The following is a 19,184-nucleotide window of genomic DNA, read 5'->3' on the forward strand; positions in this document are numbered from 1 at the left end:
TTCTGCCCCTTTTGCAGCCGACCCTAACCACGAAGGCTGGGATTTTGTGCACCTAACTCCCCTAAGCCTCTCTGAAATTTCCAGGGAAAGATTGCACTCCCATAAGTGAGAATTTATCACGCAGCCCCAATTCTTTCTCAGCTGGAGCTCCCCTTGCAACCAAAGTACTGAGTGGCAACTGAGACATGGACACTGCGTTGGGTCTAGATGGGTGAAGGCATTTTCTCTCACCCTTTAACTCATCAGTGACCTTCTGGTGACTTTTTATTTCAGTGCAGTACCCCGACTTACTGCAATGTGGGAAAGTCTACACCCAGTACAACACGGACTGCAATAAAATTTACCCCGACGCCATCACCGAAAACATGCTGTGTGCTGGTGTGAAGAAAGGAGGTGTGGATTCCTGCCAGGTAAGGGGGGCAGTTCTGAAGATGGTGGGGGGGAAGCCTAGGTTGCCATTTGGGGATCTTCCATCGGAATGAGAAATGCATCTCACCCTGATCTTTAGCAGGGCTTGGCTGAAATCCTGAAGCAGGAAGTTAATTTCCCTGCCACACATTTTGTTGGCATTAATTCTGATCATTCTGGCTATTGCTATGATCCGCAGAAAGGTCCAAATCCTTTCCTGAGTCTGGTACGATGGGGATCGGGGTCCCAACCTCTTTTGTGAAGTTCTCTGAGATCTACCGATGAGGAGAGGTCAGAGTTCCTATCGTTATCATGGAGATGGTTTCTCTGTCTCTCCCGCTTTTCCTTTCCCCCCCGTGCAGGGTGACTCTGGCAGCCCCCTGGTCTGCAATGGAAAACTCCAGGGCATTGTCTCATGGGGATCACAGCTTTGCTCGCAGAAAGGCAAGCCGGGTGTCTATACCAAAGTCTGCAGATATATCAACTGGATCCGGGACACTATACAGGGGAACTCCTTCAACCAAACCTCCACCACCTGCTAGAAGTAACCTGCAGCTGCAACCTACCCCACCACCCCTTCCTCAGGGGCAACTGAGATTCCTAGAATAAACCGTGTGAAACACACCTGTGGCTCATTGCTTCCTTTGACCTAGCACTGGATCTACCAGCCTCTTTCACTTCCCCGTCTGCATCTGCTCTCTCCCTCCATCTGAGACACAGCCCCTCTTTTCCCTCCCCAGGGTGCAGAGAGGTACACACAGGAAGCCTTGCCGTCGATGCACCCAGGGGGGAGGTTAACCGTGGGGCACAAAGCCATGACCTCTGCATCTAAAACCTTGGGCCGCTGCTCCATAAGCTAAAAGACCCAGCTCTGTTATAAGGTGTATCAACATCTAGATGTATCCCAGCCACCAGCAGAGGGGGACAGAGCGCCCCGGTGAGTGGGTGTGGCTTAAACACTACGTGGGCATGGCAACAACTTTGTCAAATCTAAATTATCAGGAAAAAGGGGTTAACGATGAGATCACAAAGTTTGCAGCCGATGCAAAATGACTCACGCTGGTTAAGTCCAAAGCAGATGGCGAAAAGCTGCAAAGGGAATCTCACAAAACTGGGTGACTGGGCAACAAAACGGCCGACAAAACTCAACGCTGATAAGCACAAAGTAACGCACATTGGAAAACATAATCCCAGCGATGCATACAGAACGATGGGGTCTAAGTTAGCCGCTACCACTCAAGCAAGAGATCTGGGAGTCGTTGTGGATGGTTCTCTGAAAGCATCAGCTCAATGTGCAGTCAAAAAAGCTAGCAGAATGGCAGGAACCATCAGGAAAGGAATAGATAATAAGACATAGTTCCACTATATAAATCCATGGCACGCCCACACCTTGAATCCTGAGTGCGGTTCTGGTCGCCCCATCGGAAAAAAGATGTATTAGAATTAGAAAAGATGCAGAGAAGGGCAATAAAAACGATGAGGGGGATGGAACAGCTTCCCTATGAGGAGAGATTAACAAGACTGGGACTGGTCAGTTTGGAAAAGAGACAATTTAGGGGAGATATGATAGAGGACTATAAAATTATGAATGGGGTGATGAAAGTGAATAGGGAAGTGTTATTTACCCCTTCACATAATGCAAGAACCAGGCATCACCCAATGAAATTAATAGGCAGAACGTTTAAAATAAACAGAAGGAAGTACTTCTTCACCCAACTCACAGTCAACCTGTGGAACTCATTGCCAAGGGATGTTGTGAAGGCCAAAACTATAACAGGGTTTTAAAAATAATTAGATAAGTTCATGGAGGATAGGTCCATCAATGGCTACTAGCCAAGAAGATCCGGGAGGCAACCCCATGTTCTGGGTGTCCTTAAGCTTTGACTTCCAGATGCTGGGAGTGGACGACAGGGGATGGCTCACTTGATAATTACCCTGCTCTGTTCATTCCCTCTGAAGAACCTGGCACCGGGCCCTGTCAGAAGACAGGATTAGGCAAGATGGACCATTGGCCTGACCCATGTGGCCATTCTTCTGTTCTTATGTACCAACAGGTCATACCACTGGAAATGTTTTCCCAGAGAAAGTTTTGCCAGCGAAAAATTAGGTCACAACCCAGATTTCTTTGCGAGGGGGCCAAAATGCCAGTTCTGAGGTAGGGGGACAATGCGATTTTCCTGCGTGAAACATTCAAAGGCAAAAAACACGTGAAAAGTTTCAACTTCAAATCTTGTTTTGCACTTTTATAACCAAAACAACATTCTAATTCAAAGCAAGCCAGAAGTTTTAATTTCTAAATGGTGAGTCAAAACACAAATTTTCCTCTCTGAGTCAGTTGGAAACGTCCAATGAAAAACCAACAGTTTTTCACTCAAAATTTCTCATGGGAAAAAAAATCTCAATTTTCCAACCACCTTTACGTGTGGTGTAATGATGCTGTTATACCTCCATGCTACTAGATGGCGAACTTCATACTTACCAACTAGAGACACACACAAAACATTGCCAACTCTGAAGATTTAATTGTGATCCTCTTGATTCTTAGTGTATTTCTTAAAGCTCCAGTTGCTGATGTCATGATTACAGCCCTGCAAATCATTGATTATTCAGTTTGCTGGCCAAAATGAAAAAAATACAATCATTTCAGGTCAACTCTAAATAGAGTTTTGTCGCTGAAATTAACTCCTCCCCGCCCCCCTCCAAAAGAATTCATTTTTGGTGGATGATTGGGGGGGGGGGGTATTTATTCGTTTGTTTTATATTCAGGGTTTGGGATTGTTGGTTTTTTTAACTTTTCAGTGTGGTTTTTAAAGAAATCTAGCTAAATTGTAAAACAAAACATTGTGTTGAAACAAAAGTTTGAAATGTTTCATCTGGAAAATGTCTAAACAAAATGTTTTTTGGGTTTGTTTGGAAAAAACTCTTATTTTTTGTTCAGCTGAAACGATTTGCTGAATTCGACTCAAATTCACAAATAGTTTTGGTCGACCCCAAACTGCATTTTTCAGCAAATCATCTATTCTCCTGAAAAGTTTCAGCCAGCTCTAATTATGAGAACGCATGAGGATCTTAGCTTTCATTTAAAAAAAAATTAGACATACATTTCTAGCCCTCCCAGCTGCAGATAAAAGCCTGGAAACATATTTTTCTTGACTCATAAGCTGCCAGAGTCATAGAAATGTGAATTAATTGTGATCCTAACAATTCATTAACCAGAAGGCAAATAAAAAAAGTCCAGCATTTAAAACAAAAAAAAATCTTTTTTTTTTTTTTTGCCAATCTCATGAATTTAGGGGGGGGCCAGGCTCCTGATTTTTGAACAGTTGGTAATGCTGCTCCGCAGACCCTGCTTCTTATGCACAACTCATAGCAACGCTCGGCATGTATTGTATCAAGCAATGAGCAGAAGAGCTCTGTGTAAGTTCAAAAGCTTGTCTTTTCACCAACAGAAGTTGGTTCAATAAAAGATATTCCCTTACCCTCCTTGTCTCTCTATCCAGCAGTCAAATCGAACACCAGGTTTGATTGTCTCCTTAAGTCTTTTAAAGACAGACGCCTCCTCAATGCTGTGGGGCAAAACTCCGCCGGAGACAAAAGCAGCCCATACGCCATGCAAAAAAGACCCTGTGATTCATAACACACTGTCCCAGCTGGCATTGGGCAACCCTCACGATTTTATCACAAGTCTCGTGATTTTAGCTGTCTTGCTAAAAGCCCCAGTTGGGACAGATGGGTGATTTGGTAAGAAGCCGCGCTTTCATTGTAGGATAAAATAAGTTTCTAGCCCTCCTGGTTGCAGAGAAGAGCAGGACCACGTAATTTTTCTTGAATGCTGAGCTCTTGGATGCATGAGCTTACTGGAGAATTTCAGTTTCCACTTCTGAAAACAGAAAAAACAAGGACGTTCCTCATCCTGGTGTCTGAGGAGAAAAGCTGGGAAAATGAGACACCCCCCCCCCCCCCCGAAAGGGTCAGAAATCCGAAGGACAAAACATTTCTTTAAAAAAACAAAACTCATGATTTTTAAGCAAAATATCCTGATTTTCTGGGATCCGTATCATGATATTTTTAACACTACCCTGGCTAAAGGGCATCTATGTTTAACTGACACAGTTCCTAGAGGAAATAGCCACGTGAATTCCACCTTAAGTGCTTACATGGCCCCTCTTAGCACCCAATTGGAGGGTCTCACAATCTCTAAGGCATTTATTTCTAACCGAGAGGTGAGGCAGAGTTGTTACCCACACTGTTCAGATGGGGAAACTGAGTCATGGAAGGACAGAGATGATTGAGGGATGTTGTGGCCTGCAGATTCAGCAAGCAACAGCAGTGCCAAGTGGAAGGAGCACGTGACCGGGACCAGAAGACCTCCATTGTGTTCCTGTCTCAGCTGTGTGACATTGAGCAAGGCTTCCCCCCGCCCGGCTCTGTGCCTCAGTTTCCCCTCCCACCTGTCAGGAGGTGAGGCAATGCTTAGGTGAATTTGCCATATGTAAAATGATTAAGACCCTTTTGTCTACTTAGATTGTAAGTGATTCGGAGCAGGGACTATTACTTGTTCTAGGTGTCCGTACAGCACCTGGCACACATGTCCCTGATCTTGGTCAAGGTCAGTGAAGCACCTGGATTGTGTTACTTCCTATTCCTCTTCTTTCCCTAGCCTAGACTGTTAACCTTTTGTGGCAAGACCTTGTCTGTTCAACACTGGGGGTGCAATGGAAATCAACACTCTGCTATCATCTGTTTCGTCATCTGCCCCTTCCCTGTAACAGCGTGGCCTGGGGCCAGTCAGCCCTGATCCATTATCAGATGCAGCTGAGATAAGGAGCAGATGATTATAAAAGCCAGCAAGTTGCTCCGCTGGGGAGGGAGGGGATTATGGGGAAGGATGGTTTTCCCTGAGGACAGGAGACTCCAGGTGAGAACTCTTGGCATCATGGCTGGGCAGAAAGCACTAGTTGGAAGTTCTGTTGTCCTTTGAGACATTTGTGGCCATTTGGAGAATAAGCCAGGACCAAGGATCAGAGGCTAATTTGACGTGGCTGATAATCCCCCAGGCTTGGTGAGGAAGCCAGCATCTCCCGCATGGTGGAGAATGCTCAGCCCCGATACCAGGGGAGAGCATGGGCCATTGTGGGCTTCAACAGGGAAACTGAGGCACAGCGCTGCACAGCTACCCGTAGACTGCAAGGCTACATAGACTCCCCCACTTCTCTCTTTTCTTTTTCTCAGTCTTTAATCCCTTCTCCCAACATCTGGCATCGCCCATCGCTTGAGATCGGCATGGAAAAAAATGCCTGAGTGGCACCTCTGGCTGTCAAACGGTGGCACAAACACCAGGGGATCAAAACTCTGCGGTAGTGCTAGGATTCAGCATTCGCAGGTTTCAAGGCCAGAAGGGACCCTTCTGCCTACCCAGTTGACCCTTCAGCCTAGCCCAGGCCAGAGAAACTACCCCAGCAGTTCCTGCCTCCCGCCTAGATCTGGGGGTTGGGCTGGAGCAGTGGTTTTCAACCTCTGGGCGGCAGAACCCTGGGAGTCTGCAGACTCCGGCTAAGATTTCCAGTTGAAATTCTTTAGGGGTCCGTAAATGAAAAAAGGTTGAACACCCCTGAGCCAGAGGGCCTTAACTCCGCCCCTTTGCATGGGTGCCCTTAACTTCACCCCTTTGTAAATTTCAAGCCCATATCTTGTGGTTGAGCTAGAGCCGTGCTTTTAGCAAGAGACGCCCACTCTTGACGGGAAGGCTGCAAGTGAAAGAGAATCCGCCCCATGCCCGGGGCTGTTATTCCTAGAATTAATTCCTTTTTAACTGCACTTGATTGCCAAAGAAACACCAAGGCGGGATTGCTGCATGACTCATCCCTCCGCCTCTGCTCACAGCACGCTGGGTCTATTTCCCATTTTGTCGGCACGGGATTCACTTTATGACCGCAGCAGATGGCCCAGGATACCATTGCGAATCTCAGCAGCTTCCCCCCCATGTACCCGCCCCACACACACACACTCCTGTCCCCTGCCCCTTGCTTACCCTGGTCCCCTGGCTTCAGTGGGGGCAGCAGTGAGGTGAGAGGGGGAAATCAGTCCCAGCCCCAATGACTCCAGTGGGGTTACTCCTGATTTACACCGGGGGTGAGAAAAATGAGAATCAACTCCTCGGGGGTCCCTCAATCCTGCCCCTCATTCCGTTGCTATCCTAGCCATGTCCTCCCCCAGCTCCGCCAGTGCCTCTCAATCCCAATCCAACAGACATAGAGAGATGGATGTATCTGGGGATAGGTGGATAGATGGTGGGGTGAGGCGGCTGGATCAGCTAACAGGATCTTTACCTTGTTTGTTTCCTTTAACCATTCGGTGCCTGGGTGTGTAACTCAGCGCTTTAGAGCTGGCTCATTGGATACTCAGGGACCAGTTCAGATACCATGACACAGACACACGGGTAGAGGGGGTGTATGGAGATAGATAGATAGATGAGTATGTATGAGGATGGATGGATAAATGGATGTGTCTGGGGACAGACGGATAGATAGATGGACTGACTCCCAGTGATCTTTCTCAGGCTCTCTGTGTCTCCCCACTTTTCATCCTCCCCAACAAACACCCATTACCTCCTCATTTCACCACCAAATCGATTCCCTCCACCTCAAGGCTCCAACGTCTCTCCCAGCCTCCTGCATTGAACTTCATGGGCAAAGCATAGAGACAATGCTGCCCTCTAGTGGCTCTGCAGCCCATCGCTTTCACTGTGTCTGTCTGTCCATCCGTGTTAATGGCCCTGCCCGGGGAGTGGCTCCTTTTTCTTTTCACTTTTTCCTTTCTTCTGCTCTGGGGCTCTCCAAAACCTCCCCTGCTTCTGGAAAATGACCAAGCAACTAAAGGAGAAATGAAACTCAGTGTCACTTCATAGATCCATAGATTCTAAGGCCAGGTGGGACCATTCTGCACATCTATCCTGCATAGCTCAGGCTGGAAAGCCTCCCCTCGGGATCCCTGCCTTTAGCCCAGATCTGGGAGTCAAACTCATGCATGTTTGACTCTGCCTGTGTGCCCTTAACTCTGCCCCTTTTGTAGATTTCAAGCCCATATCTGGTGGGTGAGCTAGATTGGAGTTTTAAGAGAGAGAGAGGCCCGATCTCGATGGACAGACTCTGAGGGATGGAGACTCTGCCCTGTTCTTGGGGCAGTTAGTCCAAGGGTCAATTCCCCTTCCTGGGGAAAATCTGTCCCTCATTTCCAGTCCGGATTTGTCTGGCTCTGGTTCCCAGTCATTGGATTTTGTTCTTCCTTTGTCAGAGGGGTTGAAGAGCCCTCTGCTCCCTGAAATCTCCTCCCCAGGGAGATGCTGATGAATCAGGATCAAATCACCTCTGAAGCTACTGTGGGAGATTCACAGTAGACCGAGCTTCCTTCAATCTCTGGCTCTCAGACAGTTTAGCCAGCCCTGGGATCGTTCCTGTTTCTCCTCACTGACCCCTCCCGCCCCCAATTTCCCAACATCTTGTTTGATGTGCAGCCACCCCAGAGCTGGGCACAGTCTCCAGTCATGCTCTCCCCAGACCCATATCCAGAGGCGATCCCACACCCCCACTCCTACTTACTAACCCCCTGCTTCTCCAGCCAAGATTGTGCCCACCCTTTCACCACAGCAACACCTGGGGAGCTCATGGGCTTTTGGTTCCGCCAGAACACCTGGGTACATCACAGAGTAGCTGCTTTCCAGGGCCCAGCCCGCTCCCAACCTGAGAGCGTTTCCTCTACTCCGTGGTTCTCGACATAAATCCTTGGATTTGGCTGGATTAAAACCCATGTGATTCTAACGAGCCCAGTTCCCAAACGATCCAGGGTGCTCTGGAAAACCGTCCTGGCCCCATCTTTGCTCCCCCCATTTTTCTGTCATCTGCAAATTGTTACCGGTCATGGTTTTACATTTTTACAGAGTGGAGGAAGGTTTGAAAAGACACTGGGGATGGGGGATCCTGGGGGGAAGGGAAGGAGAAGTGGTGGGAAGAAAATGAGATTATTAATTTTATTGCACTCGCTGGGGAAAAGGGGGCAATGGAAAAATTCTGAACTTTTCTGTTGGGTCTTTGCTCGCCGCGGAACATTCACTCCATGGAGAAACAACTGGGCTGAATAGAACCACAAGGGCTGGGACGGGATGGAGTTGCTCTCTATGAACACACCAGGGTGAAGAGCTATTTAAGCTACAGGACGCTAGAGATGCAAGAACAAATTCAGGCTGGAAAATTCGAAGCAGGTTTCTAACCATCAGAGAGGAAAGGTTCTGGAGCAGCCTCCCAATGGGAGTTGAGGGGGCAAACGTCTTGATTAGTTTCAGAGCGAGCTGGAGAGATTTAGGAGCACACTTGTATGATGGGGTTGCGTGTGATGGTGGGGGGCAGGTGCTCTTGTGGTTTAAGTCTGGTGTTCCTAATACTCATGCTTCAGGGCTTCAGATGGCCACTGGCAGAGGTCAGGAAGGGATTTTGCCTCCCAATGTATTCTGGGAGGGTTTTTCAATCTCCTTCTTCTGAAGCATCAGGGGTGGCCTCATCTAAGGAGGCATTGAGCTTTTTCTCTCTGGCTGATTCTTGCTCCCCTGCTCACGGTCTAGCTGATCACCAGATGTGGAGTGGGGAAGCAATTTTCCCTCGGTCAGATTGGCAGGGACCTTGGAGAGGAGGTGTTCTCCTTTCTCAGCAACGTGTGAGTCCAGGTCACTTGGGAGGATTTTTGGGGTGCACCACATTACAGCCTAGGCTCCCGGGGAGCTGTAAAACTTTGGTCTCACTGTGGGGGCTGAGTTTAGTGTGCGGATGCTGGGTGTGGCTGGGGGGGCCTGAGCCACACAGAAGGTCAGGTCAGACCATCCAGTGATCCCTCTTCAACTCTGTGAATCCATGGGGTGGGACCAGAATTACAAGCCTTAGCTACACCTGGACACTGCTGCTCTGGTAGGTTCTGGTGGCTACTACAGCAGAATACAGTGGGTGTCGCCAGAACGCTCGCCGGCTATTTAAAGGGACGCTATCCAATTCCTATAAAATGCATTTTCTTTAAAAAAAAAAAACCCAACAGCAACAAACGAAAAGGTTTTTCAACCACCGCTCCGCAAAAACAGTTCACTTTTGAACCCACAAAATGGAAACGCTTGTCAAAATGCAGCGGGATGGAGGGTTATGAGATTGCTTTTACATTTTTCTTATCAGCTGTGTTGCAATTCCCATTTGGATTGGCACCCAGGTGCAGCCGTGTAGGTTGAATGCACCTCTGTGTTGCTAACAGAGAACTGGAGATAGGCCCAGGAGGCTGGGAAAAGATGAATTAACAGAAATTATTTTCTGCGCTAATTAAGTTCTCTAATCATCCCTGTTAGAATATTAATTAGTTGCAGGTGTTTGTGGCCGGAAAGATGCAGCTCCCTGCAGGGGTGAGTGGAAAGAAGTTTTGGAGAGGTTTATTGGCGCTTCTCTGTGTTATTCAGATGTGGTTCCGAGTGACGTGGTCTGCCAGGACGTCCATTGTCCAACATAATTCAATTGCTTCATCAGCAATCTGGAGGCAAATATAAAATTGTCGCTGGTAAGATTTGCAGGTGACAAGAAAACTGGTGGATTTTTCGGATCACAGGCAATTCTGAAAAATCAGGGGAAAATCATTACGGGTGAAATTGAAAATGACAAATCTGGACATTTTCGGCAAATCAAAAAGTCTGGGGAAAACCATTATTTCACGTCGAACCAAAAATGAAAAATGGTGAAATTTTCAAAAAAATCAAAAAATGGGGAAAATTATTATTTTGTGTCAAACCAAAAATGAAAAATTGTGACATTTTTGGCAACTCAAAAATGTGTGTTGGGGGGGGGGAATAATTTTGGGTGAAAGAGAAAATGAAAACTTTTGAAATTTTCTGCAAATTAAAAAGGCAGGAAAAATGTTTCAGGTCAAATTAAGTGTTCCATTTTTTACTCTTAAAATATTCGCAATGGGTTATTTTTAAAAATATTGAAGGAAAGTTTGAAATGAGAAGTTTCAAGCCAAAAATTGAAACATTTTGTTTGAAAAATGTCAGAAGGAAACATTTTGAGCCTTCTCAATTTTTTCCTTTTTTTTTCTCTACTGAAACAATTCAACAAAACCACCACGAATCCACAAAACATTTCATAATTGCTGAATCTGTATTTTTTGCCAAAACCAGTTTTGGCTGAAAAAATTCAACCAGCTCTAAAAATGATAAAGACAAGTCAAGTTCTATAGAGGTGTGGATCGCAGAGTAAGCTGGGTACAATCAAACGGGATTTAATAGAGATGTACACAAGGTCACACATAAAAACATTAGAATGGCCATATTGGGTCAGACAAATGGTCCACATAGCCCTGTATCCTGTCTTCCAACAGTAACTGGTACCAGAGGCTTCAGAGGGAATGACAAGAACAGGGCAATTATTGAGTGATTGATCCCTTGTCGTCCTGTCCCAGCTTCTGGCCGTCAGAGGTTTAAGGACATCCAAGAATGGACATCCATCCCTGACCATCTTGGCTAATAGCCATTGATGGACCTATCCTCCAGGAACATATCTAATTCTTTTTTGAATCCCGTTACACTTCTGGCCTTCACAGCATTCCCTGGCGATGAGTTCCACAGGTTGGCTGTGCGTTGGGTGAACAAGTGTTTCCTTACATTTGTTTTAAACCTGCTGCCTATTAAATCTAGGAACCGAGGACATCGGTCGTACGGACAGGCTGGGATATTCTTTCTTGGACAGTCTAGCTGTTTATGGTGCGGAGTGTTTTACAATGGAGGCTCTGGACAGCTGGGGCAGAGTTAAGGTTATCTGAGAAGCTGGCCGGAAACTGAAATTTCTCCTCCCTGGGGAATTCCAAACTTTTGAATTTTGGTTTCATTCCAAATTGGAACAAAAAGGTGAAATTTCCCACAGAACAAAGACTCTGACATTTTTCTATTTTGAGCCCTCTAAACATTTCGTTTTGACAATGACAAATTCTTTCATAGTCTGAAAGTAAAAACGTTTTGTTTCTATGATGTTGAATCATTTCTATTTTATTAGATAAAGGCATTACATTCCTATCATCTTGACACATTGTAATATAGTAAATATAACATATATATTATTAAATGCAACATATAAATATAACACAATAAAATTAATACTGTATATTCTATTTATATTAAAATGTTTTGTTTTATAAGATATTATATTAAAATAATACATTATCATATGAAAGACTAAATTAAATCATGTGCAGTGATATTGTAGCTGTGTTGGTCCCAGGATATTAGAGAGATGAGGAGGGTGAGGTAATATCTTTTATTGGACCAACTTCTTTTGGGGAGAAAGCCAGATTTGCAAGCTTACACAGAGCTCTTCTTGAAGTTCATTTAACTGAAATGATACAGGCAAAGCAAAACAAATTATCCAGTGATCCATCCCGTCACCCATTCCCAGCTTTGGGCTGTTAAAACACCAATTGTCAACATCGCATGTGAAAATACAGAAAGGAAATAGCCTTAAACTAAACTCCAAGGATTTCTCAAGCCTCATTTCTCTTATTTTGCCTACCTGCAGATTTTGATTATTATCGATGGCAATGTGTTTTCATAGGTCTCTGTGTGTTTAACCGCTATTTACTGATAAATATCTTAACCTTCCAGGCCTCGCTATAATCTTATCAATATTGTTGTTGTACACAAAAACACTACGCAATGCATTATTTATGGAATTCCCCTACATAGGTGTTGAGGGTAAAGAACAAAGACACAATAATGACACAATAAAACATGAAGAAAACCCCGGATAAGCCTGTTTATTAACAACACACAAAGAGTCTTGGCCCAGCTATAGGTGTAGCCATTTCTAAAGCATAAGACATCATGAGTACCACTAGAGTGCTCACAAATTATTAAAAGGGCTTTCTAGACATACGTAACACATAAGCAAGGAAAGCAAAAGTTAAGTCATCCAACATGGCATACGTTTCACCCCTCCACCCGGGGGCACATCCTTCAGCGCTGGAATAACTATCCCGCAACACAGACATGTAGAGCTGGCTGGAATATGCGGACAGAGTGGTTTCCACTGGAAAATGCAAGTTTCATTGAAATCCAGACGTTTTGGGGGAACGTTTCCCTTCGGATGTCATTTTCAATAGGGAAAAGTCTAAACGAATTCTGTTGATGTTCTGATTTTACTCTGCTAAGGTGAAAATGTCGCGTTTTGGCCATTGCGTTTGTTTTGCTTTGACTGTATCATTTCAGTTCATTGAACCTCAAGAAGCCCCTGGCATTGGCCACTGTGGGAAAACAGGATCCTGGGCTAGGTGGAGCATTGGGCTGCCCCAGCATGGCCGTTCTGATGTTCTTATAAAGCTTTACATTTTGAAACCCCAACGTCTCCTGTCATCAAATAAATCTGGTCTGCTCTCCCCTCTCACTGCCTGCGACTGTGAAAATGTAAATTGCTAAAAAAATAAATGTAAAAGGCTTACAACTAAACAGCGACGTCATGCACCGAAATTATAAAAAATACAAATCGAATTCGCCCACGCCTAGGTATAGGCTACCTTGCGGTCACTGATCTCTCGTCAGGCAAAAGAAAGAAGACGCAATCCTAATGGCATGTGAGAACCTCAGGACCTCCCCTTTAGTGCAGTATGTGGCCCAGAATTAGCACAAAGCAAATAATGATGGAGTGCTGAAGAATGCAGATGGCTATAAGCAAATCAGGGTGGAATGCCAGCTGTTGAAATAGATCCGTGCTAAGCAACTGGTGGGGGATGGAGCTTGCTCGCTTGCTTCACCCTGAACTACACTTAAAAGTTAGCTCAACCTACCTACGTTGCTCAGAGATGAAAATCCCTCCTCCCCCCTCCCTAGTACCGGAGATAAGCCCATTTAACCCCTGATGTAGATGGGGCTAGATCAACGGAAGAATTCCTTCGTCAACCTAGCTACCCCACTTGGGGAGGTGGATTACCTGTATCAACAGAAAACACCCTTCCGTTGATCTAGGAAGCAGCTACGTTAGTGCCCCTCGACGAGGGGTGCACAAGAGAGCATCAACTTACGAGGAGATTTGCCTAGCTTTACGACAGGTGACATAAAAAGCCCCAGCGAAGCCAGGACAAACTAATGCTTCATACAGACACGACGAGAAAGTAAGACACTGTGCAGTAGCAGCAGGCTGTGACACGTCTGTATTTTCACGTCTGATTTCGTAAGCAGGTTGTTTTGAAGTGAGGTGAGATTTTGAGGGTACGCGTGACACATCAGACTCCTGGAAACCTGGGAAGGAGGAGAACCAGGGGTCTACAACACAGCAGCACGAGCCTTCAGGGCCTGCCTTTCTTTCTTTCTCTTTTCTCTCCCGCCGCAGCACATGGCCCTTGCTCAATTTGCGTCTCTAGCCAAACTTAAGTAATACTCTCATAAGGTTAATTAAAGAGGGGGGAAATAGCTGACACCTTCTCATTAGGAGGAGATTAACATCCGCAGGAGAGTCATCGCCTCACCCAGCTGCCCCAGGGGCAGGCGGTGACGGGGCAGAGTGTGGTTAAAAGCAGCACAGGCTGGGGAAAAGGAAGGAAGGGGGCAGGAAAGTAGGTGAGGCTTGGCTCTGCCAGACATCAGTGCAAAGTCTGGGGTGACTTTGTAGCTGCTTATAGCCGGGTCGGTCTCACCATCAGGGAACTGCTTTCCGGGACACGGCTGGATTCTCTGCAGCGGGCGTCTCACCTGGGGGTGCTGACGCTGCTCTGGAGGCAACAGACGAGGGGCAGGTGAGCGCTCGGCCCTAGCAGGGAGTGGCCTGAGACAAAGAACAGACCGGGAACAGCGGTAATGGGGGTCGGGCTTTGTGCAGAGGGAAGGACTCGGGGGAGGGGAGCCGTTGGCTTGGGGGAGGCGGAGGGCTGGAGCTGGCCCCCTCTTGACAAGGCAGAGCCCTGCCACCAGGAATCCCAGTGATCACAGATCCCAGATTGCCACAGCCCAACCCAGTGGTGACCCCTGCGGGATGAGATGGTGACCCAAGAGCAGACACTCGTGGGCACCTATTGGCTTTACAAGTGACAGGATCTAGCTATCTGTCTGCATAAGAACGGCCACAATGGGTCAGCCCAATGGTCCATCTAGCCCAGGATCCTGTCTTCCGACAGTGGCCAGTGCCAGGTGCTTCAGAGGGAATGAATAGAACAGGCAATCATCGAGTGATCCATCCCCTGTCCTCCACTCCCAGCGTCTGAGGCTTAGGGACCCCCAGAGCATGGGATTGCATCCCTGACCATCTTGGCCCATAGTCATTGATGGACCTATCCTCCAGGAACTTATCTAATCCTTTTCTGAACCCAATTATACTTTTGGCCTTCACAACATCCCCCGGCAGTGAGTTCCACAGGTTGTCGGTGCATTGGGTGAAGAAATACTTCTTTTTGTTTGTTTTCAACCGGCTGCCTATTAATTTCATTGGGTGACCCCTGGTTTTTGTGTTATGTGAAGGGGTAAATAACACTTCCCTATTCACTTTCTGCACATCATTCATGATTTTATAGACCTCTATCATGTCCCCAGCACTTAGCCATCTCTTTTTTAAACTGAACGGCCCCAGTCTTTTTAATCTCTCCCCATATGGAAGCTGTTCCACCCCCTCATCATTTGTTTTGTCCTTCTCTGCACTTTTTCCAATTCTCATGTATCTTTTTTCTAATGGGGCTACCAGAGCTGCACACAGTATTCAAGGCGTGGATGCACCACGGATTTATATATTGGCATTACGATATTTTCTGTCTTATTATCTCTCCCTTTCCTAATGGTTCCTAGCATTCTGTTCGCTTTTTTGACGGCCGCTGGCACGTTGAGCGGATGTTTTCCTGGCATGATCCACCTCTGACTCCAAGATCTTTTTCCTGAGCAGTAACAGCTGTATCAGATGTCATCATTTTGTGTGGCTAGCTGGGCCTATGTTTTCCGTTGCGCATTACTTTTCACTTGTCAACTTTGGATTTACATTGGCATTTTGTTGCCCAGTCACCCAGTTTTGTGAGATCCCTTCAAAATACTTTGCAGTCAGCTTTGGACTTAACTAGAGTAATTTTATCTGTCTTTCCCCATACACTCCCCTCCATCTGTCTATCCCCATATGATCTATCTATCTAGCTACCTATCTATAGCCTGCGCCCACTTGGTGTGTGGTCCTCTAGCAGCGCCTAGTCCAGCAAGAGATCGATGAGTCTGCTACAGCCTTAGCTAATGGTTACGTGGCTTTTAGCTGACGCAGGAGCAGCTCATACACTGAGCTTCAGTAGTCCCCGGTTCAATCCCACCTGTCAATGTTACCAATCAATGGCTCTGCTAAAAGATCTGAGTCTGGAGGGCAGGCTGGCATCCAGGAATATAACCTAGGAAAGAGGGGGTGAGAAAAGGGAGGGTTTTTTCTGTTCTTCTGATTGCTATACATCGTTAAAAAGTACTCACCCGGCCTACAGGGAGGGGGGCAATTATTTCAGAAACACGGATCACAAGGAGGCAAAGAGCGTAAGCATGTTGGGGAAGGGACTGTCATTTGGTTCTATGTCTGTACAGCACCTAGCGCCATGGCATTCTGGCTCTGCCTGGATCTCGTCGTTGCTGCTGTGCTCCACCCAACAATGGATAATAATAATAATACAAACAGGCAGCAAGGGAATTCACTGTATAAAGGAAAAGCTGAGGGCAAGCCTCAGGGACGTTGTTGTAGCCGGGAAATAAATCAAGCTCTGAAATAACTGCCCCGAGAGAGGTCGAAGCGCAGTGGTGGCCCGAAGGGAACGGTGTTGGGTTAGTACTCGGGACACTGGGGTTGTAATCGCTTCTCAGCTATGCCGGAGCCACTCAGCTGGGCTTCTCTTTGCCTCAGTTTCCCCCAGCTGTAGAACCGGGATTGCGATACTAACAAGAGCTGGTCGGGGGAGGGAGGGGAAATCAACTGAATCTGCCGATTCGTTCAAATCAAAACTTTCCCTGGAAGCAGCTTGATTGTGAGCGTGGAAATAATGCCAGAGGGGCAAGGGAGCGTCACCACCACCAGGGCAGAGAGAGGAGAAGGCGCAGGAGCAGCTGGAGAGAAATGTGACCGGGCGGCCCTGTGACCGCCCAGAAAGGAGGGAGGGTGCGATAGAACCACGGGCTTCAGGGAGATCAAGGCGAGCAAGGAGATCATGGCAGAGCGTGGCATAAGCACACCGGGCAGGAGTTGGATTGGCACAGAGCTCGAGGAGTGGGAATCCAGGCTGCGATTGCTTGGGTCGTGGAAAGAGGGGCCGGTTGCGGGCCTGGGGGATGTGTTCTTGCGTACAAGGGAGAACGGACCAAGCGCACGACCATGGGGTGTCCGATGTACGGCCCCCAGAGGGCGATTGGTGATAAGAAGCTCACGGGAGGGAAGGGGGTTGGATCTGATTGTGACCTGAGGACATCTTCAGATCCAGGCGGGATGCCAGTCGCGAAGGTGCGGTCATTCCACACACTTTAGCGGGCGCCACAGAGGTTTGCTTGAAAGTGATAGGTGGCTGGGCATCCGCACTGCGACTGACACTGGGGGGCGGGGCATCCGCACTGCAATTGACACCGGGGGCGGGGCATCTGCACTGTGATTGACACTAGGGGCCGGGTGTCCAGCCAGCTATTGATTTCGGAGAATTGTGGGGGCCGCACTAATTGACTTTAATAGTTTGCGGGGGGGGGAGGAGAATTGGTTTGGAGAAGGGGCCACTCCAGGGCAGAAGGGAGGGGCTGGACTGTTTTAGGGGAGCAGGCAGAAGAGATCTGGGGGGGTCAGGGTATATTTTGTGAGAACCCAGAGAGTATGGATGTGGGGGGAAGAGGCTGGGGCAAGGGACGGGGGAGACATTTCAGTGTTTCCTAAGTGACGGGGCTGTCGGGGCTCAGTGAGGGAGCGGATGGTGCAGTGCCAGGGGGAGCGGGCGCAAAGCAGTTGTGGGGGGCAGGGAGGAATCCCTGCTCCCCATGAATGACAGCCATTTGATCCCCCACGTAGTAAGGCGATGGAGAGACCGGCGCCAACAGCGCCCCTTCGCAGGACAGCTATGGTGCTACTGGACATCCTGCTGCTCGTGGCATCAGGTACGAGGGAGCCTTTGTGTGTGTGTGTGTGGGCGGGTGGCTGGGCGTGCCCCAGCTGCCCCCTTCTGAGGGGATAATCCTGCTCTGTGTGTGAGTGTGTGTGTGGGTGTGTGATTGTGCAGTACGCTTCAGCCCTCCTTTGCTTACATTTATTGTGTGGGCCAGTTCCCCCTCTGCCCCTGGAGGAAATCAGGAGTCACTCCACTGGAGTCAATGGAGCTGGAGCATTATAAAACCGGTGTGAGACTAGAACCTGGCCCAGGGTTTTCATTTGCACCTGGCTCTCCCGCTCTGACACTCACTCGCTCGCTGCTCCCCCTCCCCGGTTCAGTGACGTGTGTCGCTCTCCCTTGGCAGTGACGGCGCAGACGGACACGCGGATCGTTGGGGGCTTCCCCTGTGAGAAAGCCCAGCCCTGGCAGGCCGCTATCTTCTACAACAGCCAGCTGTACTGCGGGGGGGTGCTGGTCAATAACGACTGGGTGCTGACGGCTGCCCACTGCAGACTGCCTAGGTAGGTGTGTCTGGGGGTGGCAGTGGGGGTGCAGGTTCCTGCTGACCCCTGTTGCAGGGGCTGAGCCTTGTTCTGTGTGTGTGTGTGTCAGGGTCTGTGCAGTGCCTGGCACAATGGGGGGGGGGGGCCCTGATCTCAGTCAGGGCCTGGGCAGAGCCCGGCACAAAGGGCCCCCCGATCTCCCTCAGGATCCATGCAGCCTGACCTCTCTTAGCTGCCTTTAGGCCAGGTTCCCCAGCCGAGCCGCTCTTTGCGTTTGCTTTCAGCACCGCCACCGTGCGCCTGGGCGAATACAACCTGAGGCAGGTAGATGAGTCCGAGCAAATGAGGCTGGCTTCCAAGCTGATTCCCCACCCCAGCTACAACCCCACCACCAAGGACAATGACATCATGCTCATCAAACTCGTCACCCCCGTGCAGATCAACAGCAACGTGCACCCCATCGCGCTAGCCAGCCGCACCGTCCCGTCGGGGACCAACTGCCTGGTGTCAGGCTGGGGCACCACCACCACCCCCACACGTATGTTGACCTATGTCACACAGCAGCCGCGATGAACCTGGGACCTCTGGGATCGTAAACATGAGCCACTACAGCTTGTGCTAACGGCCCAGATGTGTTAGCCATGGCTCAGCCACTAGAAGGGGACATTGAGTGGGTCACACGTCTCCTTCTTCTGGAAGGGTGAGGGGCCTAGGGGCCGGGGGGAAGAGGGGGAATCAGAAATGCCTGTCCCATGAAACTATTTTCCGGACATCGAAAACATTTCCCGTCTTGAATCAGGAGGAAAAGTCGAAATCTTGAAAAGTTTCATGAAATGAAAAATAATTTTAAAAAAAATAGTCATTGCAGTTCGGGTCCATCGCAACCTTTTGTTTCAATCACTTCAGAAGGTTTCCTTTCACTTGCAAACGTTCCCGTCTTCTTTTTTTTTAATTCTATGGTTCCTAAAATTTAAACCAAAAACTCGTTTCCACCCAAAGCCCCTCCCCAGAGTTTTCCAGATTGGAAATATTGGAAAAGTCTTGCCAATTTCGAAATTCTGTTATCCCAAAAAGGTGCGCGCTGGGCCAGTCGCCTAAAACGCCCCCGTTTTGTGACGGGTGTCAGCAAACCGGCATGTTTTG

At 48.1% G+C, this 19,184-nt stretch overlaps 1 protein-coding gene across 1 annotated transcript in view; it reads left to right on the forward strand.

Moving 5' to 3' along the window:
- Positions 1-19,184, forward strand: part of LOC137149429 (transmembrane protease serine 9-like) — a 34,626-nt gene that overhangs the window by 14,053 nt on the left and 1,389 nt on the right. Inside the window, exons 4-9 of the mRNA XM_067542949.1 lie at positions 274-410; positions 771-945; positions 14,082-14,205; positions 17,460-17,545; positions 17,903-18,059; positions 18,326-18,579. Of these exons, the coding sequence (XP_067399050.1) occupies positions 274-410; positions 771-945; positions 14,082-14,205; positions 17,460-17,545; positions 17,903-18,059; positions 18,326-18,579 (933 nt within the window). The remainder of the gene's footprint in view (positions 1-273; positions 411-770; positions 946-14,081; positions 14,206-17,459; positions 17,546-17,902; positions 18,060-18,325; positions 18,580-19,184) is intronic.

This window comes from Emydura macquarii, unplaced genomic scaffold, assembly GCF_026122565.2.
Source record: "Emydura macquarii macquarii isolate MOO-44397 ecotype Brisbane River unplaced genomic scaffold, CSIRO-AGI_Emac_v2 contig_746, whole genome shotgun sequence".
NCBI lineage: Eukaryota > Metazoa > Chordata > Testudines > Chelidae > Emydura > Emydura macquarii.